Below are 24,995 nucleotides of genomic sequence, written 5' to 3'. Positions count from 1 at the left end.
TTTGAGTCCTGCTATTCTTAGCAAGGTATTTGAATTCCTTCCTTCAATTAACAGCCTTTGAGGTCGGTGTCGGAGCGAAGAGACTGAGTTATCTCAGTGAGATGCATCCAAAAGGAAATGGGTTTTTTTTTCTGCAGACCCAGAAAATGAGGCTTGAGTCATGCGAGCAAGGAGTGGCTCCGGACCAGAGCGTAGCACATCCACATGTTATGGCTTTAAAAAGCAGTTGAAAGTCGCTTGTTTCGTTAAAATACTCAGCAAAGTTGGGAAAAAGTCCCCAAAGTCTGACAAAAAGTCCCTGTGTGCTTTGTGACGGATAGCGCCGGGAGAATGGCTGCTTTTTGTGTTTTCTATATCGGTGCTCATCTGCATAGCAACAGGAGATATTCCCCGATCTAAAATGTGCTCTCAAAAATACTAGGGAGGGCCGGGAATAGCTGCGGGAACAGCTGCAAGTGCTCTTAATTAGACTTGAAAATTTGCCTAGATCTTAAGTTAAGATCTGGCATGTTAAAGGTTTGAGGTGTGGATTCAGCTGAAAATATTTCGGACAGAACTAACCTGAAACGTGACTCTGTACCTGAGCTGTCGGGCTGTCGGCAGTGGCTTCGCTGATGCGCTCGGCAAACCGGTCGCTCTGCTTGCGGAAGGTCTGCTATGAAAAAAGACTGGTTTGCGTACAGCGTTAAAAGCCTGAAATGGTGAACTTCAAGTTTGTCCGCTCCTCCTTCGAATGGAACAACCCGGTGACCTTGTTTAGGGCAGTTGAAGTTCTCCTCTGGCCTAATCCTGCCAGCGGATCTACTTAGGTGTAGACAGTGACTCCTACAAGGTGATGTTTGCGTGGCTGAGCGCAAGAGGATTGTAGTTTCCGGGTTAAAATGTGGCTTTACATTAACTTGCTCCATGTGAGCTCGTAAAACAGCGATTTAATTATTCGCTTTTTCCATAGCCCTCGTTGGTATAAACCAACTCAGTCAAGCGGGGAGCAGACCTGACAGTCTTGTGAGCGACCTGAGAACTGGGAATAGAGCTTGATTCGGGCTAAAATTTTCCTTAAAGTGAGAGCAGCCTACTATGGCCATGCTGTAAAGCGCATTTATTAGCATGCATTTTTAACCGAGAGGTTATTTTGGAAAGCAGCTGGGTAGAAACTTAAATGGTTAAAATCACTTCCGTGCTTTTCAGTCTCCAGCTGTTGAGTAGCTTGGGCTGGTTGACGTTTCAGTGGTAACCTGTTCTCAAGGCTTTTCTTTCTGCTTCCCCTCCCCGCTCAGGAAGAAAAATTAGAAGGGGACAATCGTTATTTTTGCGAAACTTGTCAGAGTAAGCAGAACGCCACGAGGAAGATCAGGCTGCTAAGTCTTCCCTGCACGCTCAACCTGCAGCTGATGCGTTTCGTGTTTGACAGGTAAGCCTTGCTGGAGCGCATGCTGGGAAAGCAGGAGAGCCCTGGGTTGCGTGGAAGCTTTTTGGGAAGCCCTCCGCTCTGCTCTTTCTGCATTAATTTGAGAGATTGAGGAGCGAGTGCGCGCGTGAGCTTCTGTGGGGATGCTCGGTGGGTTTCAAGGGGAGTTATTTTGAGGTGTGAACTCTTATCGCTGTCCCCTGAACCGACGCTTTGCCTCCGCACAGGCAAACTGGCCATAAGAAAAAGCTGAACACCTACATCGGCTTCTCTGAGCTGCTTGACATGGAGCCTTTTATGGAACAAAAAAGTGAGTTTTGCGCGCTGTGTTTCGTTAACTTTACCCACCGCCCCTCAGCGGACGAGAGGCGATCTCCTCTGAATCCCCTTTTTGACGGAAAATTACGTCACGAGTTGTTTGAAGCCCGCGTTTCGAATAACTGCCTCGCTAAGTGGGTTGTGGAAGCCGCAACCTACCTAGCAAGGTCTTGGAGAGATGCAAGTTCAAGTGCAGTCTTTGTCCGTCGCCTTGCGGAAACGTTAAGCGCTAGGAAAGAAAAGATCGGTGCTGTTGCATCCGGAGCGCTGTATAACTGCTGCTTTCCTTCCAGACGGCATCTACGTGTATGAACTTAGTGCTGTCCTCATACACCGTGGCGTGAGCGCGTACTCCGGGCACTACATCGCCCACGTGAAGGATCCGCAGACGGGCGAGTGGTACAAGTTTAACGACGAAGACATAGAAAAGATGGAGGGGAAGAAACTGCAGTTGGGGATTGAGGAAGATCTAGGTAAAACCTTTAAGTTGTGAGTGCCCTTTTAAAATAACTCTTTTCACCAAAAACACGGAGGCTGAATACGTGGAGGCCCTGTTACTCTTAAAACAAAAGTGCTCCTACGCGTGCTGTCACATCTTAGGAGTAACGTGTGAAACGGCAATTCTGTTAATTGCAGCCAGATTTTCTTCGTTTCAGCCCCGTGTGAGTGTTTACGCACACCTCGTGATCAGTTCCTCTAGCGTTTCTCTTGCCTGCCGCGTGGCAGATAAGACGCTGATAACTCGGGCAGCAGTCGCCTATCGGGATGAAACAGGCAAGTTGCCGCTTCCTTGGCCGACGTGCAAAAGGAGGCTCAGGAACAGATAACGAGATGACTTTCAGTTTCCTTAACACGTTGTGTTTTTATTTCCACTGAGGTGTTTTACTCGGAGGCAGTAAAGAGTCTCCGTAAAAAATCTTGATCCGAATCACGGCTCGGAAGCCAAAACTGCCTTTTTACTTTGCACTTTTTACTTCTCCTTTGCGCTTTTCTCTTCTACCGTTGTCGACTCATCTTGTGCTGGTGTCCTGGGACTGCCCCAGATAACCGGGACCAGGAACAGGGTCTGGATTTCGTGGAGAGCTTGGGCTGAGGCTGGACCTGCGGGTTTCTCAGTCTACAGTCGATATGTAGGAGTGGTTCAGCATTAAATTGGCATTTTGAGCGCTCGGATTTGCAGTCGCTCGGTGTTCCTTAGCGCAGGATGCTTTGCGGTATCAGGAAACGGGGAAGTTAATGCCAGAAATTTCACTTACGGTGCAAGCATCCGTTCCTAGAAACACCGGCATGCCAGGACGCTCGTGCTTTGCTGCAGTTGGTCTTTATGAAATGTTGCCTTTCTTCAAAGCATCCTTGAGTAACAGCTTAATGAAAAGACACCCTCAGATGTATTTGCTCCCTTAGTTTGTTGTAAAGCCACGTCAGCCTGAGCACGCCCTTGAGCAGGCATGGGGCGTTAGCCTCCCTCTCCCATTTCCTTCCGTGCACGCATCTGCGTGATGCCGCTTTATTTTCAGCTCTCTTGCTAGTAGTAAACACCTTCTTGCGTTTCATCGCGACGTACCTAAACTCTGGCTGCCACCGGAGCAGCTTTGTCATCCCGTTAATGTTTGACCACCGCTTGCTTGCAACCAAACTGTGAAGCTGGCTAGACATCTAGTGGCGTAAGAGAGAAAAATAAGCCCCGAAAGGAAATAAGAGCTTCTCAGCCTTTCTTTTTAACCTCCCGAGTTACCCAGCGTAGCAAAATAAGATGCAAATAAACCGCTGCGCCTCGATCTTGTAAAGGTTTATGCTTAACCGCAAGTAAGTGTTCTTGCCGAAATACAAGGCTGCTTGAAGGCTATAAGTAAAGCGCGTTTAGAAGTCTCTGTAGGCTGGGAGCCTTAATGTTTTTATCAAGCGCTGATGTTATTTGCCTGCTCCAAGCAAAACTGAGAGTCGTCTTTGTTAGAAATGCGGGCAGGAGAAGGTTGGTAACGTAAAGCAGAGGTCTGCTGTGGGGAGAGTCCTGCGGCCTGGCCGCGCAGATGGGAACAATTTAGAAAATATTTGGAGAAAATGCAAATAAAGAGTGTCTAGGAAGTCCCTTGGATGGTGTGGTGGGAGAGGCACGTGAATTTTTCCAGAATTTGGGAAAGACAGATGCTTTTCTTAATATTTCAACGTTCCGTTTGGAGTTTGACCTATGGAGGGTTCTCCTTAGTGTTTTTTTTTTTTTTTTAATTAAAAAACCTGGTTGATTTTTGAAGCTGCAGCTGTAGATAAGTGTGTTTTCCTTGCCTGGCAGTCCGTCTGGGAACGGCAACTCTTGCAACACGAGTTTACATCGCCCCACCAGCTGCTCTGAAAATGACCGTTTCCGCGGCTGTTCGCTCCCTAAAAGCTTTGTTGCCCAACAGAAGGGCGCGTGTTTCTTCACATACGCAATCACCTGTGAATAAGATTTTCTTCCCCGAGGATTTGACTCTGTTCTTTGGTGTCAGGACACCAGAACAAGAGGCAGAGGGGAGAAAGGATATTTTTGCAAGAGCTAGTTTTGGCTCGGTGAGGTTTACTTGGGGAGAGAAGAAAGGCTCTTGTAGAAGGGTGGTATTTTAGTCCCTTTGAATTACCCTGCCTCCAGAAATGCTGGAGGGATTTGGGTCTTGCTTTGGGATACAATTTTGGCTCATGCCAAGCCCAGTGCTTGGCAAAAAGAGGCCTGGCAGAGCGCGGCGGGGAGAGGGAAGCCGGCTAGGTGGCAAACTCGTCCCGTTAACGGAGAATCAGTAAGCGAGCTTGTGTGTTTATTATGTTTTGCCTTCTGTACCACAGCGGAACCTTCTAAATCCCAGACTCGTAAACCTAAGTGCGGGAAAGGGACTCACTGCTCACGCAATGCTTACATGCTGGTATACAGGCTGCAAACCCGGGAGAAATCTCTGACAATCGAAGTACCAGGTAAGTGAGCTTTGACTCTCCTGGCCTCTCCATCTCGTCTTGTGATGCTCCAGGCGGGCCAGGAGTCAGGGGTTCGCTCGAAACCCCTTTTGCGACCGCTGTCCGTGTGCCCCCAAAGGTGCCCTGTGGCAACTCGATGTCACGACCAGTGAAACCCCTGGGCTTTCCTAGCACTTAAATAACAGTAGCTTGATGATCCCACCCCTGTGCCGCTCAGACCTCGCTATCTTAACCAGCGAGATGAGATGGGAAGGGGTTAGGAGGAGATCATCCTGCTGGGAGCCGCGTGCGGCGGCGGGAGCGTTGGGATTTGCAGCCGGGATCCCGTAGGAACCGCTCAGGTTCCTGAAGGCGAAGGAGAACAGCGTGGTTAAATGTCATCGGCAGTGCACGTACTGTGCTGGAGGTGAATAATCTGACAGATGTCAGGTTTCTTCTGCGGGTGCTTAATCTTTGCCACGTTGAGAATAAACGGCATGAAAATAAGAGGATGCAAGCCCTTAACAGGAGTTTTGTATGAGCGCGTTCGTGTCTTGCTTTAGAATTACTGGGGGTGGCAGAAATCCCTGTAGGTTTGGCCTGTGGATTTAATGATGCCTCGCGTTTGCGTGCTACTTGATTAGAAATATTAATTAGGCCCCTGGTGCTGATGGGGATGGAGGTGTGTTCCACCTTCTCCCCTCTTCTGCGAAGCGGGGACGGCGGAGGTGGCACGTCCCCTTTGGACCTCTGCTGTTTGTTCAGGTTATCTGGATGCGGAGGGGGTAAATCGTACGGCTTTTTCCCCCCCCTAATAACAGCACCAAACCTTTTCCAGCTCCACCGCCACTAAAACCCACCCTCCGAGCCGCGCAGCTTTGGGAATTAGTGCTAATTCCTGCCTCAGATCTGCGTTTTCAGTGTGTTTCCTGAGCTCTCTTGCGCTCCCTTTCCTCCTACCCTTCTGCCCAAAACAATAACTCGGCAAAAGCCTCTCCACCCAGCTCCAAATTCCTGCGCAGCCCCGCGGTTGCCTTTTGTTTCACGTGGCAGCCTGCCAGGGAACAGGGAGCGAAGGGCAGCAGTCGAGCCGTGCGGTTGCGGGGAGGTTTCATGCAACTGTAAATTTGAGGCATTTTGCTTTGATGCTGTTAAAAGCGGCTTTTCCGGGATGGTGGAGAGACGTAACTTGGCTCTGACCTCAAGGGGGGTCAAGCTGGTTGTTCTTTAATACTGTGTATTCTCCCAAAGTGGATGTTGTGCTCTCTGACCGCACAAGCATTAACCTTTCTGGAAATATTTTAGCTCTTCAAAATACTGCTAAATAGGAAAAGGCTTCAGATAAGCAGTGCTTTCCCCCTCCCTTACACCAGCCCTGCGAGGGAAGTGGTTTATCTTCTTTTTTTTTTTTTTTTTTTCCCCCTGCCGAGGTTTGGTTTGTTTGGATTTTTTCCATCGGCGACAGCAAAAATTCCCATTTCCCTCACCTTTCCGTCGACACCAGGATCTGCCCCGGCTTATCTCCCATCTCCCGAGGGCTTTTTTTTGCCCTCGGGTTTGCAACGTGCTCGACCTCTCTCGCTGAGATCACGCGTACCCGTGGGGCTGCACGTCGGGACAGGCTTCAGGTGTATCCGTAGGGTGAAAAGCTCTTGTTTCTCCCCCCGGGAATGACGGGTCCTTGGCAGCACAGAGGAGCTGCTCTCGGTGGGAGGCAAAGAAATGGCTGGAGCAAGAGGAATAGCAGGCAGGGATTGAAGCAGGCAGCGAAGCGTCCTGCCGTGCTCTGGCTCTGCGGTCTCTCACCAAACCCCGTTGCACGGCGCTCGGCGTAGGCTTGTTAGCGAGCGAAGGATTTCACTTAACGCGGCAACCAACCCCGAGTAAATTATTTTCTTGGGCGCCGTTGTATTGCGCAGGGCAGTTGCGTTTAATCGTCTACAACCATAAATATTAGAGAGAGCAACGTCCATGCGCTTGGCTTTCGGGAAGACCTCGTATGTCGGTAGCCGCGTGGGGGAATTTTTAGGCTTGCTTGTTATCCCCAGATAACCGATCGCAGGGATAATTAACATAATTGGCATTTTTCCTTGAAATGACTGCTTTTTCTTCTTTCCCAACAGCTTTTCTGCAGGAGCTGGTAGAGCGCGATAACTGCAAGTTCGAGGAGTGGTGCAACGAAATGGCCGAGATGCGCAAACAGAGCGTGGCCAGAGGCAAAATCAAACACGAAGAGGTGAAGGAGCTCTACAAAAGGTTACCCGCTGAAGCTGGTCTGTAAGATATTGTGGTAGTATTTTGCAGTAGACCGTTGTTAAGATTAGTAATGTTTTGTAACTAACCCACAACTCGCTTCTGTGGCCTGAACGCTTCGCTGGAAGGCATTAGCTGTAGCCCTCTCGAAGAGGAAGGCGATCGCTGTCTATTGTTGCTGCGTGCATGCTCAGGATTTGCTTTCCCTCTCTTGTTTTTCTACCTTAACCTATTTTTCTCCTTTTTTTGCTCATTCTCATGGCCTCTGGCGTCGCTAATTCCCTCTTGCTCCTTCCCCATCAGTCAGTCTCCTGTGTGCTTCCATGCATTGTGACTGTTTTCTTCTGCCCGGTGAGCAGCTCGTCTCGTTAGCGGTTAGTAGCATGGAGGCAGAATAACTGGCCCGTCTCAAATTGCCAACTCACGGCAAGTTTGGGAGCCGTGGATCCGAATTAATCAGCAGGTAACAGGGTACGAGAACGCCTGACCTCCAGCAGAAAATGATTTGATTCATCCCTGCCGGTGCTTTGAAGCCCCACGTCTAAGCTTCGTAGTCTGTCTGATGAGTGACTGGCGTTAATCCTTTCCTCCTTGTGTCTTGTCGCCTTAGCATGTCTGAGCACAAGGATTTTTATTCCCTCCCGCCTCGGTTTTCTCTCCCGTCTCCCTCAAAACAAGCGTAGGGGCGCTTGCTCTGTCCATCCAGTGTGGGGAATTTCTCTACGCTATGTGCATCTCCTAAAAACTCCAGGAAATTTGTAATTAAAGACTTGAAAATGTATTTAATTGTGTTAGACAATTTGATGTTAATATTCATTGCTGGATGCTCAGAACCGGCAGCGAGATTCAAGTAACCGAACAGCAGACTCCTCTGCTCCCATAAATGTCTGCCTCTTCAATTTATGAACCGGGGTTTGCAGACAACGGGCGCTTAACTCACGAACAGGAGGGTGTCGCAGCTCATCTTGCCGAGTCCCGCAAGTCTGAGCGGTGTTAAAATGTCACCGTTAAATCAAAGTTGTGGTGGAGGGATGAATCTGCCGTGAGTCACCGTTAAAAAGGAGCAGCAAGCACAACTCCGGTGTGTTTTCTCTCCCCCTTAGCAGAAACGGAATAGTTTGCCCTCGGCGTTTCTAACGCGACAAGAGGAATAAATCTCAAAAAAGATGTTTTTTAGAGGTGCGGGTAAAGCTCCTCTGCCCCAATTTGAAGATGGCGGGACCTGAAGCGCTGCCCTGAGGGCACCCACTACCTGGGCACGTCCTGGGCGCAGCAGCTTGCTGACGCAGCTGGAGGCAGCGTTATCCCGGAGCTGCTCTGGGTCCGATCCCGCGGGAGCTCGGGACTCTCTCTGCAGCTGTACAGACACATTTTCTGCCAGCTTTGTGTAGCCTGCCCCAGAAAAAAAAAAAACCAACAACGTACTTTCCAGGGGAGACAGCTTTCATCCCAAACTAGCAAACCATTTCTGACAGCGTTGCAATTCTCTGGAGGTCATGGCTGCGTGTCTCTGATGGCGTTGCATAAGATGAAAATACCGCTGATTTGTGCTGCGGAGGAGACGAGGGTTTGAAGCCCGGCTTCGCAAAGATCCAGTGCAAGCTGGAAGACAAAGTATTTTCCTGTAGCTTCTCTGTTGCTCCTTCGTATGAAACGTTAAGGATTTGTGTTCGTTTGATAAATGTAACTAACGGCTGCGTTTCCCCTCGGTTTCAGAGCTGCCCTCCTCGCATCAGCAGAAAGGGTTTAATTTCCTCCTCATTTCCCTATCATCTCGCAGAAGGGTTTCCACATCAGTACTGGGTCTCGGTATCAAGATACAGGGGTTTTGCCCAAAGCTATTTCACTGCTTATACGAACGCTGACCCGCTCCTGAACCTTGGCTTTGTGCGAGGTGTTTCTCCTTTAGCAAACAAGGGCGAGCCTCCTGCTCTATTTAAAAAAAAAAAAATGTCGTGCTCGCGCTAAAAAATTTGAGCAAGTTTCCGTTTGCACTGTAAATCTTAAAATGTGCGAGTGTTTCTCACCCAGACTTGTAAGAGCAGCCCGGAATAACACTGAAATTTTGGGTGCTGAAGGGACGGGGTGAGCGCTGACCTCGTCTCTTTGCTGTTGTTGCCTTTTAGTTTTCAGTTTACCCCGATGAGCTCGCTCTGTTATAGAAAGACATCATCTTTAATGTGTGATCATAATTTAAATATTAATCTGTCCCTCGATGGACGATAGGAAAACCTTCCCCTTTCCTCGACTGCTCTCCAATAAGCTCCTAAAGGTTTAGCAGTCTGAAAGCGCTCCTACTTGGAGCGCTCCGCTGTTTCATATTGATCGCTTGAATTCGAAATGACCGCTTGTTCTTGCATATCTTAATTTCACGTAGCTCTCCTGTCTTCTAAATCTGCGATACGGAGATGAGAATTGGACGAGGGAAGCTGCATCAGATGTTTGAAAACTTGTACCGCAGAGATTTAATCAACAGCGATAGCCTGTTAATTTTTAAAAGTACCGTTGAATATCAGAGTAATTATAAAATACCATCTGCTGTATTGTGTATTAGCTGACACGTACGGGCTTGTTTCTCTGCGTGTTTTTTCCCCTCCCAGGTTCCCCGTATGACTTCATCTCTCTCGAATGGCTGCAGAAATGGCTGGATGAGTCTACTCCTCCAAAACCTATAGATAACACAGCCTGCCTGTGCTCCCACGGCAAACTCCATCCGGATAAAATATCCATTATGAAGAGGATATCGGAGTACGTGGCTGACTTCTTCTACAGGAGATACGGAGGAGGGCCCCGGCTGAACGGTAAAGTGTCGGGCTAGAAAATGCCCTCTCCAAGTCACATTCTCGTGTGCTGAACGTGTTTTAAAGCCTTGTTCCGGTCCCAGCCCCATTTTCAGCCATCCTTTATCATCGTAACTTTATTTCCGTGCGTAGCTTTTGTGCTGCGCTGTTATTTCCGGGTGATTTTTGTAATATCACTTAATTATGTTAGCATTCAAACAAATACAGTTAGTCTGATTGCAGGGTCTGTTTCCTACCTGAGTTTTGCTCTGTCTAGGAAGAGCTGTGCCCGGAGGAATTTTTGAGAAAGCGATGGTGCACTTAGGTTAGAAAACGTAACACTTGGAAGGTTTTACGAAGTGGATTCTAGAAGAGAACAAAAACTTGCGCATGCAACCCCTCAGACTTTTGAAAATTATTTTCCCTGCCTGCAGCACCTACAGATCCTTGCGTGGGCAGTGTTTCGTGAAGCGTGCGGCTCTGCGCTGCCTCTTGCCAGCAAGCCCGCGCTCCGGAGCGGCACGGATGTATGCGGGCCTAGAAAATCATTTACTGTCTTTTACCTTTAGCCTGTCCGGAGCTGCCTCGTCTGAGGGAAGCACGTACCTGTTAGCCTCTGTGCTTGCGTTGCAGGCGTCTGTCATGCATTTTGATTTTTGGGGTCAGCCTAGCCCCTACGGTCTTCAGGCCTTCCTTAATCAAGCCCCAAGCTTAGTTTCTTTTATAAAGGAGCTCAATAACTCCCACTGAGACCAAATTAGCTCAGCTCCGACTAGGAGCTTATAGGGAAGAAACGCAACCAGCAGAAACTGCTGTGACGCAGGCAGCCTTTGTAAAAAAAACAGGCCAATGTTTCGTAGTCAACTGGCAGATCGCCTGCAGGTTTTGTCGTGGAGTACGGCTGGGAGGGATGGATCGGATGGGCTGCGTTCTCCGACTTGCTTCCCTGGATGCGACCCTCTTGCTCTCAGATGAAAATATATGCCCAGCTATAGGATTTCCACTCCTCTTGGTCCAGTGTAGCTTTGCAGGAGGTTGTTTTGGTTTTGTTGGGTTTTTTTTTTTTCCCCTGGGTTTAACAAAGTGCCACGATACAGGTTTTTTCCTTGCATGTGCCTAAACTGTCCTGCCTTTTGACTCCGGTGGCTGTGTGTTGGCGTGACCTGGCTCACGGCTGTAACTGCAAACTGTTGATACCAGTGGCGGAGAGCTGTGAAGCTAGCGGAAGAGGTCGCACCTCATCTGAAGCGTTTTACGCTTATTTAAGCTTCAAATGTGGCCTGATCTGGCAGTAACCCCAGGGATCTCTTCATTTACACGTGAAATCTCCGGTCATGAGGCAGGATGGTTGGTACCTACCTGTCTGAGCGCGTCGAAACCAGCGAGAAGAGAAGCTCAGCCACGTGTGCAATAAATTGTGTTTCTTTTTCCCCCCCTCCCGCCCCAGTCAAAGCACTTTGCAAGGACTGCGTGGTAGAAAGGTGTCGAATCCTGCGACTGAAAAACCAGTTAAACGAAGACTACAAAACCGTTACGAACTTGCTGAAGATAACAGTCAAGGGGTATGTAAGTCCCGACGCTTTCAAACATTGTCAGAGTTTTTTTTTTTTTTTTTAGAAGTGCTTAAATAGCTTTTTCCTAAAGATTTTACCGTTTGGGCTCCGAAGGAGAACGGAGTTATGATTCGCGTTACCAACGCTGTTCTCTCTCTGCAGGAACGACGGGTTTTGGGTTGGAAAGGCGTCCTTGCGGAGCTGGCGTCAGTTGGCTCTGGAGCAATTAAATGAGCAAGACGAAGATGCAGAGCACAGTAATGGAAAAATGAACGGAAATGCACAAAACAAAGGTAGTTCTGCTGCTGTAGAGACCCACCAGCTCTGCCTGATACCTCCCAACAAAAGACACGCCAGGTGTTCCTGTAGCTGGTTTGCTTCCCTTGTATGAGTAGGGAGGAAAGGATAATAAATCAAATAAAAAGCTCCTTCATTTAAGGACCTTTTTATTTGATAAGCTGCAAAACTGCTGGGCTATCTTCATACTCGGAGAAGAAGATGAGGTAATAAGTAGTTTTACAAAGCTGTGTAAAATTACCGCCCCAGACACATGATCTTTTCATCCGCTTTTATCTGAATGAGAGAGCACAGGGGAGGAAGAAACATGAAAATTACCTTGGGGAAGGGATGAAGATGTTTATTGCAACGGTCTATGGATGAAACAGCACAGCTGGTAAAGCAGCGCTGGGAAAACACAGCCTGGAAAAACAAATCGTGAATTGAACTCTCTTCTGTGCCCGTATCGTGAGCCTGTGAGAATAGATGGGGTTTTTTTTTATTTGCCTTCTGCTCTTTAAACCTTTGGAAATTGGATATTTTGTTGAGTTTTTTGTTTCGGAACCGAGGGCAAGAAGCTTCTTTGAATGAAAGCGGAGGTGATGGGCTCATGGCATTGATCTTGGGCTTGAAGGGTCCGAGAACACCGCAGCCCTCCTGATGTCACCTGTAAGCTGGCGCTGCTGGTGGAGCGTGCCTGGGGAAAAGGGTGCCTCTCCACCGAGTTACCACTCATCATTCCTCAGCGGTGACCTTGGTTTTGCAACAGGTTGCAACTCCCAGTAGTACGTTTCAATTACTCCCGAGCCAACTTGCTCGTTAGGCAGGTCGTTAGAGACTCTTACTAACGCGTTATTGTGTTTATGCCGCTCCAATTCAGTGGCCAGCGCTTCTGTCTATGGAGCTACGGTTCTTAACTATAATTTATACGTTAATGTGGGGCTCGTCAAACCCCTGGCAGGCTCCCCTTGGTTTGTCAGGCAGCATCTGTTTTCGATCAGGATCCTCAAGGCAAAGAGCGGACTCATATTTTGCCAGGAAGGTTTCTGCTCCCTGCTCTCTTACCTAGACTTGTGTTTAGGTTAAACTCCGAGATCTTTGGGAGCAGCGGTGAACCCCTGTGGTGTTTTAGCCGTAACAAATGCATCCTTTGTAATCTCACAAAGGACCGGCTTGTGCTCCACGCACTTCAAAGCACTCCTACGTGGCCTGTAGGCTGTAATCCCGCCTGCCCAGAGGGCAAGACATTTGAGAATAACAAATTTCCTTCCAAAGTTTCCCTTGGGTTAAGGGTTTTGCCGCAATTTGAAAGGCAACCGTGCTCCTTTTCCCCCAAAGATTTTTCCTTTCCTTGGGAGGGGAACTCTGTGCAATCTCCTTGTTATTTTTTTTTTTTTTTAATTAGATGAATCAAATGAAGAGAAGAGAGAGGAGGAAGAGGAGTTAAATTTTAATGAAGACATCGTTTGCCCACATGGTAAGTCTCTGCGGGGGATGGAGCTGAATATATCTGTTGTTGCCCACTGCTCAAGACATTAACCTTGTAGCCTTTGCTCCATCTAAGGCCAACGTGAGTAGTTACTGAGGAAATGCGCTTAATTCTCATTGCCTGGTGTTTCTTGACACTCAGACTTGGAGTGTTAACGCATTGCGGTCCGAGTTTTGTAAGGCAGTGAAAGGGGTGTAAACGCAGAGGTGGTTGGATGCTGCGGGAGATGCCGGCCTGCGGAAGCGAGCACCTCTTCCTCTCGCTAACGGAGCGAGGGCAGCACCAAGGATCTGCGGCCGCTTGGAAGCTCTGAAAGTATGAGGAGAAAAACAGGCAGTGTAAATCAGTCAAGGTGGGAGCTGAGAGTATCCGTTACTCTCTTGGTTTGCATTAAAACAGGAGCACTTACCTAACAACGGTAGAAACGTGGGCTTATCTGCCGGCGCCTGGGACCGCTAAGGATATCCATTTACCTAAGGATATCGATTTGCCAACCTGCTGTGCTTTGGTGTCTGTTTACATAAGGTTTTGACTCCATGGTAGTTGTTTTGCGAAGTGACGGTTCGTTAGCTACATCCTTGGCTACCCTGTTGTTTAAATCTCACTTTTTTTTTTTTTTTTAGCTTGTATGTCGCTCCCAGACATAACTCTGTTCTAGTAAGCTCCTGTTTGGAGGCATCAATTTCCCTGCCAGGGATGCTCGATCTCATTCCTAGCGAGAAAGAAACGTGCCATAAATTAGCCACACACCTCCTGTCATCAAGGCTAATCAAGGACGTAGAGTAATGGCTTGATAAAGCCTCATTTTAAAGCAGAGTGGTTAAGCGCTTTGCGACTGGCGTTAGCTGGTTTTTCCGAGCCTTTAACGCCGTATTTCCCGTTGCCGCGAGGCTGCTGCTGTTAAATAAAAGCATGCAGCGTGGCGATGAAACGTTAACTGTAGCCAGACGTGATAAAAATAGGCCAATAGGCCTTTGAAAATGTTATGCTGGTAAATGGCTAGTTGATCTGTGACTTTGGGTCGTATCAGAATAAACAATATTAAATATGGGGGCCGCTGGCGGGTCAGATTTCATCGTCTTGAGCTAACCTCCGATTACACATGGAAAACAACCTTTCCACCTTTAAAATTTCCCTCTGGAGCGTATCGGCAAATCTGTAGTCTCGGTCCTACAGCCTTAATTTTGCCGTGGAGGAAGTTCCTGCCTTCATGGTAGGCTCTGGAAAAGCCAGCGCTTTATCTGTGAGGTCTGGCTGGCCTCCAGAAATGCCATCCGGGTGTTCCCTTAAGAAGTCCTTTTGCATCTTAGCTGCAATTTCTCCCTCTCTGGTAGCTGCCCGACCCCAGCGAATAATTTTTTCCAGATACCAACTTAAGACTTCTTTGATGTCTGTGCCCAAAACTTGTCCCTGGACGGTGGGAGGGAGAAGCAGGGTCAGCAGCGGTTAGGATCGTCTTCTTCCAGATGGCAAAGCACTTGTTCCCCGCACACCCAGATCTGATTTTTTCCACCTCTTTCACTCAACAGCGTATTAATCTGTTTTCATTAATCATGCAGTGTCAAGGCACTTATTTGTACAAGCTCGGGTGGTTTTTTTTTTTCCCCGTCCTTGCCGGCTCTGGAAAGCAGCCTGGTCCTGCCTCCGCATATGGTAAAGCTGGGCCGCTTGGTCATGTTTGATGAAGAACAAGTGGCCGAGTGCCGCATCGAAGCAATCCAGCCCGACCTTTGTTTATTAGAGGAAAAGCAAGAGGGAAGCGTTGCTATTTTTTTTTTTTTTTTTTTTTTCCCCCTTCGGGGCTGGCAGAACTCCAGGCTTGGCTGGAGCGAGGAAAGCTGACGGGTCCGTGGGCCTGAGGAGCTGCTTGTAATGTTAAAGAGCTACCGGAGGGTGGGGAGGAAGGAGCCTTTTCTCCCCGTCTTCTTTCTGTAGCTCTTCAGGCTATAGAAAAGCAGATAATAAGGCATCGTGCCCTTTGCTGGACACCACTCAGCGCCGCGACTTCGCAGTCGCTGTTTTGCTTCCCTCTTGCTGGTGAAATCCACGTTGAGGCATGAATATTCCCATGCCGCGTGCAAATCCGGTTTGCATCTCGGTGTCGCAACGACCGTAGCTCTTATTTCTCACTGCGACCGCGTGTAGCACAGCCGTGCCTTGACTTTCCAGCTTGTGTTTTCCCCTTGGCGATCATCAAACCTGCGAGCGGGCGGCCGGTCGGATCCCCGAGCCCTCGCCTTCTCTGGTTTTTCCCAAGCTTTGTTTGTCCGCCGGAGCGCCTGTCGTCACGCGTACACGTGGTATCCAAACGCGTGAGCGTGACCTTTCTGCTACGGCTGTTGCTAAAATGACAAATGCCTCGCGCTAAACCATTCTTGGGGGTTTTTTTTTGAGCTGCTTGAGCATCGGGATAAATAATACAGCAGGCAAGTTGTCTGGAGGATAGCTGGTAAATCTTGCTTCAGATCTTCACACCCCAGTTATTCCCTGGAGCAGATGTAGAGTGCAGAATCTGTCCTTTCCAGATTTTGAGGTGCTTGGATAGGCACGCGAAGCCATCTGGGATTATACAGCGGTTAATTTTGTTTTTTTCAAGGGTGTGGAAAGCACCTGCCTCCTGATTCATGGGGCACAGGGTTAGTCTGCAGCTTGGTAAATGGAGTCGCCGTAAAAACGTAGCTACGGATAGCCAAGACCAGAAAACCGTAGCCCTGTGCCCGCTTTGGCTTGTCCTTGCTTTTCCGAGCATCTCTTTACCGCTGCTTATATTTGATCAGCTGCTTGGGTTCATGAGCTTGGAAGTGTAAAGGACATTTATATGAATTAAAGTCGTATTCTTTTTTTTTTTTTCCCCTTTCTAAACAAGGAAATGATAAAGAAGTTGAAGGTGACTTTGTGCATTAGTTGCGCTCTTTTTTTTTTTGCTGACGTGGTGTTGGCTGAGAAGCGCGTGAATATCTTCCCCCACGTTTATACCCTGTAATCTCTTAAATCTAGTCAGGGCTGCAAAACATCGCTGAGCGCCTCAAGAGCAAAGCCCTTCTCTTGGCTCTCTCTCTGCAGGTGACCTGTGCATATCCGAAAACGAACGGAGAGTGGTTTCGAAGGAAGCTTGGGAGAAACTCAAGCAATATTTTCCAAAGGCCCCTGAATTCCCAAATAACAAAGAGTGCTGTTCCCAGTGCAAGGTATTTGCCAAATAACGTCACCCTTTTGTTGACTGTAAATACACGGTCACGTTTCTGGTTTTCTTTTTAATACGCCCCGGTGCAGTGGAGGAAAGTAATGTCACCTTTTAATAGCAGCTAGGAACTGAAGCTGTGGTGTAATTTAACTGTTTCCTGCAGATTTTGGAGCGCGAAGGGGAGGAAAATGAAGCTCTGCATAAGATGATGGCCAGCGAGCAGAAGACTTCTCTCCAGAACCTGTTCCACGATAAATGCAGACCTTGCCTGGGCAGCTGGCCTCAGGTACGGGAAGGAGGGCGACGAGGGGAACGTAGCGGGGCTTGGGCGAGGTTTTTATGAGCTTTTATCCCTCTTCTCAAAAACTTTCTTTCACCTGCGAGAGAGACTGCCTGATAATCAATCATTCACTCGATCCGAGTGAGACCGTGCCCGCGCTGGGAAGGCTGTGCCAGCGGAGCTTACACGTGTGTTGTGCCGAGGTGTGATTTCCCTCGATTAGCTGTGCTGGCGCAAAGCCCTGCTAAAGATACACGAGAATGGCTCGTGTGCCAACATAGCTGTCGCTGGCCCGGACTCAGCTAGATAAGCAGCGACAATATTGCTGCTGTGGTTGCATCCGCCCCTAGAAGAACCGAAACGCTGCGGCCGTGCCGGTGGAGGTGGCTTTCCACCATCCTCCGCCTGCTTTCCCGTGCGGGCCAGGCTTTTGCTGCTGGTCGGACAAAATTCACGTGTGCTCCGGCGTCTTCCTACATCCCGAGAACTCAGGGGTTGCTTCCCTAAATGCCGAAGCCCTGCAAATAAGAGCGACGGTTGTGCGAGACCTCTCGTACCGCCTTCTCCCCGGTACAAGCGTGCAGCTCTCCGGGACTTTCTTGGGGCTTCGAGGTGGCTCAAAAGAAATGGCACGAGCTGTTGGCTCCGCGTCTTGGCTCCTGGACGTCTCGCGGCGCTGATTAATGATTGACTCTTAGATCCTGCCAAGGTGCTTTGGCAGGTGTCTGCCTCCGTCGCTCCTACGTGCGAGGGCAGCTTTCCATTCTCGAGTGCCTTCTCCAGCCGTGAATAAATATTGAGGTCAACACAGATCCGTGTCTCGGAACCGGCGAGCCTCGAAAGGGTTTTAAATGGGAAACGGTCTGTGGAGAGCTGCCAGGTCCTGCCGGCAGTATTTAAGGGTGATATCTGGTTGGGTCTGCTTTTGTAGCTGGAGTAGGTGATGGAAAGCTGGAGCCCGTCACCGTGGGTCAACTCGAAATTATGAGGGTCTCTGCAGGCAGCGAGGCTACGTCCTCCGCTCTCTTTGAATTTCCGAAGGGAGCCTGATAAAAAAGAGCTGAGGCTCCTTTCCCTCAAGCTTTTTGAGTTTTCCTGATCCAAAACAGCTGAGGTTCGGGGAAGAAAATAAGCGGAGCAGTTTAATCTAGAGGACATGAAGGGAGATTAAAAAAAATACATATATTCCTCAGGTGTGCTGAATTTCCCTGCAGAAAGATGGAGTGAGCCCTTAAATCTGCGTTAGGGGAAGTGGTGAGGATAGGCGAGCACCGAAATGATGTTGTCACCCAGCTCTTAGGATCTCGGCGGTTTCTTGTCCAGGAGCAGACTATCTACCGGCAAATTCGGTTGGGATAGGAAACAACGGTTTTTCCTAAAACCGCTGCCTCGTGAGGGTGCACAGCTGTGGTTTTGAATCCGTGCTGCTGCCAAAAGGAGAAACTTTGGGATTCGGATGGGTGAAGCAAATGAGGCAGGTTGGGGCGGTCTCACCCCACACCCATGGGGCTGCAAAGATGCATCTGTACCCGGCGAGAGAAAACACTGTGCTGGGGAGTCTTAGCTGCTCCGGGGGGAAATGATCGTTTCCTGCTGGGAATTAAAGGTAATGGGATCTCAAGCTAAACTAACTTTGTAATAAACATGAGATTAGTAATGCAAGTGCTTAGTACTTGATCCCAAATTATTTTACTCGGCTTTCCCAGGGCGCTTGGATGGAGTTGTCATGGTAAAAACGCTGAGGTCTCGAAGAGAATGAGCGCTGCAGAAAAAGCTGAACAGTCATTGCTTCTCTATTGTTGGATTCATTAAAAAAGATCCTTTTTTTTTTTTCTTTCTCTCTTGTCATCACCAGGAGACAGATGAGCTGTATATTGTTTCGCAGTTCTTTGTAGAAGAATGGAGGAAATTTGTCAGGTAACTTGGCTTGAGGGTTTTGGTGCTTTTTATTCCTTTTTTTTTTTGGGGTAGGGGGTGGCTGTAGATAACGATTTTGCTTTTGAATCCCGGGGCGGTGTGTCGTTACCTGTGGTTTGCCTTTGTGGAAGCAAGGAAGCTGATTTTTGCGGGACTCGTATGGGTTTTAATACGCTGTAAGAAACCGAATTTCCTTGTTTGCCGTGTCTTAACCAGATGGTCGGATTAGATAGTAACCTGATTAGTTTTTTCATCTATCTGGAGCTGTATCCTAGGCAAAGGTCACCGCTCAATCCTGTTGCCACGGGCTGCTGGTGGTAGGAGATGGAAATCTCTGCTAGATAGGAGAGTAATTTTGCAACGCCCAGGAACGCAGACCTGATTTCCTTGTCGGTAGTAGTTTAATATTCCGTGTTGGAATGCCTTCTGTAAATATTCACCTGTGATTTCTTCTTGGCTGCCTGCAGAGTTGTGGTTTTGGTAAAATAACCTGACCAAGCTTTGCAAACCGCTTTCCTTTGCCCGCGCAGGAGGCCGACGCGATGCAGCCCCGTGTCCTCGGTAGGAAACAGCGCTCTTCTCTGCCCCCACGGGGGCCTCATGTTCACCTACGCTTCCATGACCAAAGAAGACTCCAAACTGTGAGTTTCTTCTCTTCACGCGTCTGCCTTTGCCGGGTGCCTTCGTCTCTCGCGAGCTTCTGGGAACGTTCCCGGAGGCTCGCTGAGCTGCGGCGATACGAGGAGCACGTGCTTTCCCATGAACAAAATTAACACATACGCTTTTTCAGGCCCACCTAAGCCTTCGTGCAAGGCAAGACCTAAATTGTCAAAGGATGCTGGGTCAGGAAAAAAAAAGAGAGCTTACTTCAGCTTGACTAGTTCCTAACAATAAACTACCCTGAATTTGACCGGGGCGTAGAAACATCCGGCTTCCTTACGATTTGCTTTCTGTGAGACTTGCCCCCGGAGCGCTGGACACTGGGCTGGAGTTCATGCTCCGTAGCTTTGCTTCTGCAATGATGCAGAACTAAAAGTAGCAGATCTTCCACTCCTCTCCTCCTCCATCCTCCCTCCGGCGTGACTGGAGCAGAACAGCGTCACTAATAACACGCTACTGTTTCCCTGTTATCTTGGGCGTACAGGCCCTCCCGCGTAGCTGGAGTTACAGATTGATTTTGCAGCTTTTCTTTCAGTAACAGGCTAAAAAGAAAAGGGGAGGCTGTTCAGGAGCTCCGGGGCTTGGCTTTTCCATGTCATAAAGCACGTTCTTGTTCCTTTGCACAGTATAGCTCTAATATGGCCCAGCGAGTGGGAGAGGATTCAAAAACTCTTCGTCGTGGATCACGTCATCAAAATCACCCGAACGCAAGCTGCCGGGGCAGACCCGGAGAGCGCGCTTTACGCCTCTGAGCCCCGTGAGTGACTCTTTTGCCGCTGTCTGTGCTCTCTTCTTTTGCTAATTGGTGCCGACTCCCTGGGAAATGGCTCTTTTTCCGATAAAGGGGCAGATCTAGGGGGATCGGTGGTAAACACGGAGCTTGGCAGATGCCCCTGGTTACGTGATCCGCTCCGGGTTGGTGGCGAGAGGCATCGGGCAGGTATCTCCAAGGAGCTGAAGCAATTAAATGCATTTTTCCTTTGTGCCTCCCCAGAACTCTGTCCGGAGTGCAGAGAAGGGCTGTTATGCCAACAGCAGCGGGACTTGCGTGAGTACACCCAAGCGACCATCTACATCCATAAAGTGGTGGATAATAAAAAGGTACGGGCTCTCTCCCTCGATCATTGCTCATCCTAGCTCCGTTTCATTTCACGGAAACCACGCCGAGTACCCAAATAACGATCCGGCCGCAGCGGCGAGACGCCTGTCGTAGCCTGCCGCGTCCCTGCAGGGTTGGGACCTGCTGGTGGGGATGCCGGCTGACCTGTGATGGTGGTGGTGGTGGGCAGGGCTGCTCTCTTGCAGGCCAAAAACACCCAGCTCTGCGGCTCGTGGAAGCTATCGCTTTGGCAAAAATAGCAAGTGGGAAAATTCTGGCCGTAGCTGCTCTGAAAATTTGGTCGCCTCGAGGCTTCCTTTTGCCAAACCGAATCCTTTGCGTTATCAGGTGTCTTCACGGATGTCCCCGGCTTTGATTATTTTAGGCAATGTTGTAACCCTTTCTGTCTTCGTAACTGTGTTATCAGGCTCTCCCTGTTCTTCTCCCCCTCCAATATTTGTCATTTCCTTTCTTGGGTGCTCAAGTGACATTTATTCCTGGATAGAAATAAGCTCTTAACCTCCATGCTGATGAAATAGCAGTGAACTTAGAGATGGTTTTCAGGATCCTCTACGAAGCTGTGAATTACGTCTCTGCTTTATCTGGTGTCTTAAGGGATCGGTATCAGGTCTAGAATTGGCTTTACAGGTACCCCAAAGCTGCTGGTTACAGTAAATCTGCCTCCTTAAGGCTTGCTTTATGCTTTAAGGGGGAAACGAAGGCTGATGGGCAAGCTCAGATAAAGATGTTCCCTGCACATCTTTATGGGGGGGGTTTTTTTTTTGCCTCTCATTGATTTCCACCTCCCTGCCAAGCTAAGGGAGGAGCTGGAGCCCGGAGAACTGCAGGGCGCCGGAGGCTGGATGGGTTTCTGCCTTGGTTGTGAGATGTAGAGCACGCAGCACGGTCTTGAGCCATCAGCTACGGGTTTTCAGCCTGCCTCGAGGCTGAATCCCGAGGCTGTATCTTGGCTCTGGTGCAGAGGAGGGTGGTTGTTTTGTTGGTGGTGGTTTTTTTTTTTGTTTGTTTCTGGTGCTGGACCAGGACCGTGCTCGCACGTGGGGCTGGCAAAAAACAGGCAGCTATTCTTTGCCGAGCAGCTGGAGTTGGAGAGAGGGGGCGAGAGCTTGCCTGCAAGATCCCTCATTAACAGGGCAGCCTCGGCGAGATGCAAAGCAGCAATAATGCCAGCCGGGATTGCGGACGGCGGCACTCGAAGCCGCTGCTTCCTTCCCTGCCGGTTTTGATTTGCCAAGTCGGGGAGCGTTTCCCATCCCCTGCTCTTCCCCCCCCGCCCCAGTTCTGCAACCCCCGGGGTACCTCCTCCGGCTGACGCTGCTAGAAGGAAGCCACGGCCGTATAAAAATCAGCGTAGGGTGGCACTGCTGGAATCCGGAGGGCTCTGGGGAGGCTGCGGTTGGTGCTGGATGTTTGGGAGCTGGGTTTGCATCGTTAATTGCAAATAGATTGACGGAGAAGCGAGCTCTCGGGCATCCGGGTTGGAGAGCGCGCCGGTCTCCTGGGCTCCCGCAAACCCCAGCTCCGGCCGAAGCGTAGATGTGAATTCACGTCCGGCAGATCCCATCCTTCCTGGAGTGACTTACCCAGAACTGAACGTCCTTTTTTTATTTCTATGTTTGTGTAAATTATTTAGATTTCATTTACTTACAACCTCCAGAACCATAAATAATGGCGCTGAGTGCCTCTGTCGGCCTGCTGCAGGGATGGATAAGTGTCTCATTTACAGATAATATTCCTTTCTCTGTGTTAGGGCTTTCGTAATACACTTAGATGAACCAGAGAAGCAGCCAGCTAATGGGAAAGAAATCAGTCCAGGCCCCTGGAGACTTTCCCTTTGCCTAGAGAGGAGGGTAGGTCCTGAGCCGCAGGAAGCACCTGCAATTCAATGGAGAAGCTTGTTCTCCTGAGCCGAATCCCCCCGAGGTTCGCTGCAGCTGGGGAGGGGGTGGAGGAACCGTTTTGCAGAGCGTGTGGAGCGGATCCCCGGGTTATTCCCGCTCCGCCTCGGTTCGTTGGATCCAAGTGGCATCCTTGAAGGTCTCTGCAAGCTGTTTGCCGTGATGTGACGGTCTGGGTTGACGCTGTCAGGTTAGTTACGGAGAATGATTTTTATGACTTCAGGTAATGAAGGACGCTGCTCCGGAGCTGAACGTGAGCAGCTCAGAAGCTGAAGAGGAAAGGGAGGAAAACAAGCCAGAGGGGGAACAAGACCCAGATTTTAACCAGGTAGAGATCAAAAAATACCGCCAGGTTCCTTGGTTTTTCCCGTCGTCCTCTTGAGCCAGCATGATGGGATTAGCCCTCCTCCTCTGTTTCCCGCTAGCAGGCGAAAACAACGGTGTCTTAAATTGTCGTTTTAACGGTCGTACCACACCATCGCTTTGGTTTCGGAGAGATCAAATATTGATGGTGACTCGTACGCTTGGCTGGTAATCCGCCCCGCGCTAGCGTTAGAAGCAGGAACCGAGGTTTCGAGGCAAGTCCTTCGGTCCTCTCGACGCTTGCATGCGGCGCTTCGCTTTCCAAGGGGCTTTTCAGCGCTTCGTGCCTTCCCTCGCATGACCGACTCGCCCGAAACGCAATCCGGGGTACGGGGAGGTTGTATTTTTCCCCGATCCCAAACTCGGGCTCCTGATTTTTTGCCTCTTTGTTTCTAGACCAACGGTGGTGCGAAACGCCAGAAGATCTCGCACCAGGGCTACGTCACTTACCAAAAGCAAGGCATCAGGCGAAGCACCCGGCACCGGAAAGTCAGAGGGGAGAAAGCGCTGCTTGTTTCTGCTAATCAGACGCTGAAAGAGCTGAAAATACAGGTAAGGTGGTTTTCCTCCAAGGCAAGAGTCGTCTCGAGTAAGAAAACACAAAATTAGGAGCGCGTGGCTGGGAGGGGATGGAGGGAAAGAATATAAAATCCCACGTGGCGTCGAGAGGCGCGTGTCGCTCTTCGAAACGTGGTATTTTTACGTAGCTCGGCGGTATGGTGTTTTTTTTTCCCTCCGCACAAAATCAGCGTGTCTCATTGTGTCGGCACAGATCATGCATGCATTTTCAGTTGCTCCCTTCGACCAGAATTTGTCGATCGACGGGAAGATACTGAGCGATGACACCGCGACGCTCGGCAGCCTGGGAGTCATCCCCGAGTCCGTCATTTTATTAAAGGTAACGTGAGGGGGTGGCTGCTAAAAGAAAGGCAAATAAAGCGGAGAATTGAAATGATTTTTTTTTGGACAACCAAAGAGAAAGGCGTTGCGGTACGCCTGAAAACTGCCGTGCGCTAGACGCGCCCGCCCGTGGCTGCTCGGTAGCTTAATTTAATGAGTTCTTCCTGGAGCTTCTTGTTGGAGGAGGAAAATCCGACCCAAAATATGACTAAATTAGGGAGCGAGTCGTCCCCTCTTGTTTCCAAGACGGTGTTTGGGCAAGAGACTTCTTCCCTGCTCCCCTCCAGAGCAGCACCGTGAACCGATCGGGCTGTGACCTTCCAAACGAGGTTGCTTGCTCGTTAATCCCCTGCTCCGCTTTATTTTCCAGGCTGACGAACCAATTGCAGATTACGCAGCGATGGATGACGTTATGCAAGGTGAGGGGTGGCGGGGGGGGGGGAGAAGAGAGAGCCTGGCAGGTTTGGGGTTCGGGGAAGGCGCCTCGCCGGGCTGATTTTTGGGGAGAAGTATCGGTGGCCGAGGCTTGCGTTGGATTTGGGTTGTAAAGGTAGAAAATAGAAAGGTTGGAGCTTTCCCTGTCGCTGTCAACGGGAGATTCAGCGGTACGCCGCCGCTCAGACGAAAGATCCTGCGAGGAACGACTGTCAGGAGATTTCTAACGCCGTGCCTTTTTCTTTCCGTCCCCAGTTTGTATGCCTGAAGAAGGATTTAAAGGTGAGTCTGGGGTTTTTTCCCCCCACGCCGCCTTCCCCCCCCGACCTTTACGTAAGCCCATGCTAACTTCATCTCCGTAAGCGTCATCATCTTTTGGTGGTTGTCTTTTTTTTTTTTTTTTTTTCTCCTCAGGGACTGGTTTACTTGGACACTGATGGTTTTCTAAACGTTGGCAACGGAGGAGCGACCGGAAGGGAAGAGGATTTTGACATGGTAGGGCATTAAAAGAGAAAAAAAAAAAAGAAAAAAAAAAAAAAATAAGGTGGATACAGGACTGAACTCTTTGACTCTTCCAGAAGGCAGAAACCCATTCTGAAATGACTGCCCCCCCCCCAAAAAAAATGCCTTATGTCAAAGCAGATTGCACTGAAGGACATCCTGCCTTCAAGAGAACGTTCCCGATTTTATATTTAATAAAGCAACAGGAAGGTTGGAAAGTTTAGCAGCAGTCAGAGCGTCTCGTGCTTACAAACGAGGGAGAACGGAGGCATTCTCGTGTATTCCCTGACTCAAATCCCGCCCGGCACTCGTCTGTCCGAAAAGGGGTTGTAATCCAGTAGATCAAAAACATCTTGATCTGTTCTTGAGTAACTCTTTAGGCGTAACCTGCTTACAGATAATCCTGTCTTTGATCCACTATTACTCTTTCAGTACAGCATGGAAGTAAAGAAATTGTTACTTGTGAGGAATGTCTAGCTCTTTCGGAAAAAAAAAAAAACGGAAAAAAAAAAAGCAAAAAAAACAAAAAAAAAACTTCATCTATTTAACCCAAAATGTAAGCTGTGGTCTGCCTCCCAGCGCCTTCCGTCGCGGAGGGGACGGGGAGCCGCCTCCCCCGCCGGCTTTCCGGCCGCTCGCCTTCACTTCCAAACGTTCGACGATCTCGCAAAGAACCGCCTCGTCTTTCTCTGTGAACTGTGGGTTTGGGGGGGTTTGGGGTTGGTTTTTTTGTTTTGT

General features: G+C 49.4%; 1 protein-coding gene across 7 annotated transcripts in view; it reads left to right on the top strand.

Annotated features, from left to right (window-relative positions):
- USP48 (ubiquitin specific peptidase 48) overlaps positions 1-24,964 on the top strand; it is a 29,593-nt gene extending 4,629 nt beyond the window's left edge. For 2 of the 7 annotated variants that reach the window (XM_050909544.1, XM_050909543.1), the window contains exons 7-27: positions 1,278-1,411; positions 1,636-1,718; positions 2,020-2,199; positions 4,544-4,669; positions 6,772-6,921; positions 9,502-9,702; positions 11,129-11,243; positions 11,397-11,527; positions 12,916-12,987; positions 16,063-16,187; positions 16,347-16,469; positions 18,319-18,380; positions 18,911-19,021; positions 19,667-19,797; positions 20,035-20,141; positions 22,282-22,386; positions 22,818-22,973; positions 23,194-23,319; positions 23,692-23,740; positions 24,012-24,038; positions 24,171-24,964. In XM_050909544.1, coding sequence (XP_050765501.1) covers positions 1,278-1,411; positions 1,636-1,718; positions 2,020-2,199; positions 4,544-4,669; positions 6,772-6,921; positions 9,502-9,702; positions 11,129-11,243; positions 11,397-11,527; positions 12,916-12,987; positions 16,063-16,187; positions 16,347-16,469; positions 18,319-18,380; positions 18,911-19,021; positions 19,667-19,797; positions 20,035-20,141; positions 22,282-22,386; positions 22,818-22,973; positions 23,194-23,319; positions 23,692-23,740; positions 24,012-24,038; positions 24,171-24,193 — 2,337 coding nt within the window. In that variant the 3' untranslated portion in view covers positions 24,194-24,964. Of the gene's footprint in view, positions 1-1,277; positions 1,412-1,635; positions 1,719-2,019; positions 2,200-4,543; positions 4,670-6,771; positions 6,922-9,501; positions 9,703-11,128; positions 11,244-11,396; positions 11,528-12,915; positions 12,988-16,062; positions 16,188-16,346; positions 16,470-18,318; positions 18,381-18,910; positions 19,022-19,666; positions 19,798-20,034; positions 20,142-22,281; positions 22,387-22,817; positions 22,974-23,170; positions 23,320-23,691; positions 23,741-24,011; positions 24,039-24,170 lie in introns of those variants that run through there. The other 5 variants (XM_050909547.1, XM_050909550.1, XM_050909546.1 and 2 more) reach the window with 5 other exon arrangements.
- Positions 24,965-24,995: the final 31 nt, after the last annotated feature.

This window comes from Gymnogyps californianus, chromosome 21, assembly GCF_018139145.2.
Source record: "Gymnogyps californianus isolate 813 chromosome 21, ASM1813914v2, whole genome shotgun sequence".
Lineage (NCBI taxonomy): Eukaryota > Metazoa > Chordata > Aves > Accipitriformes > Cathartidae > Gymnogyps > Gymnogyps californianus.
Note: the sequence above shows the minus strand (reverse complement) of the source record. Positions and strands in the feature narration are given on the sequence as shown.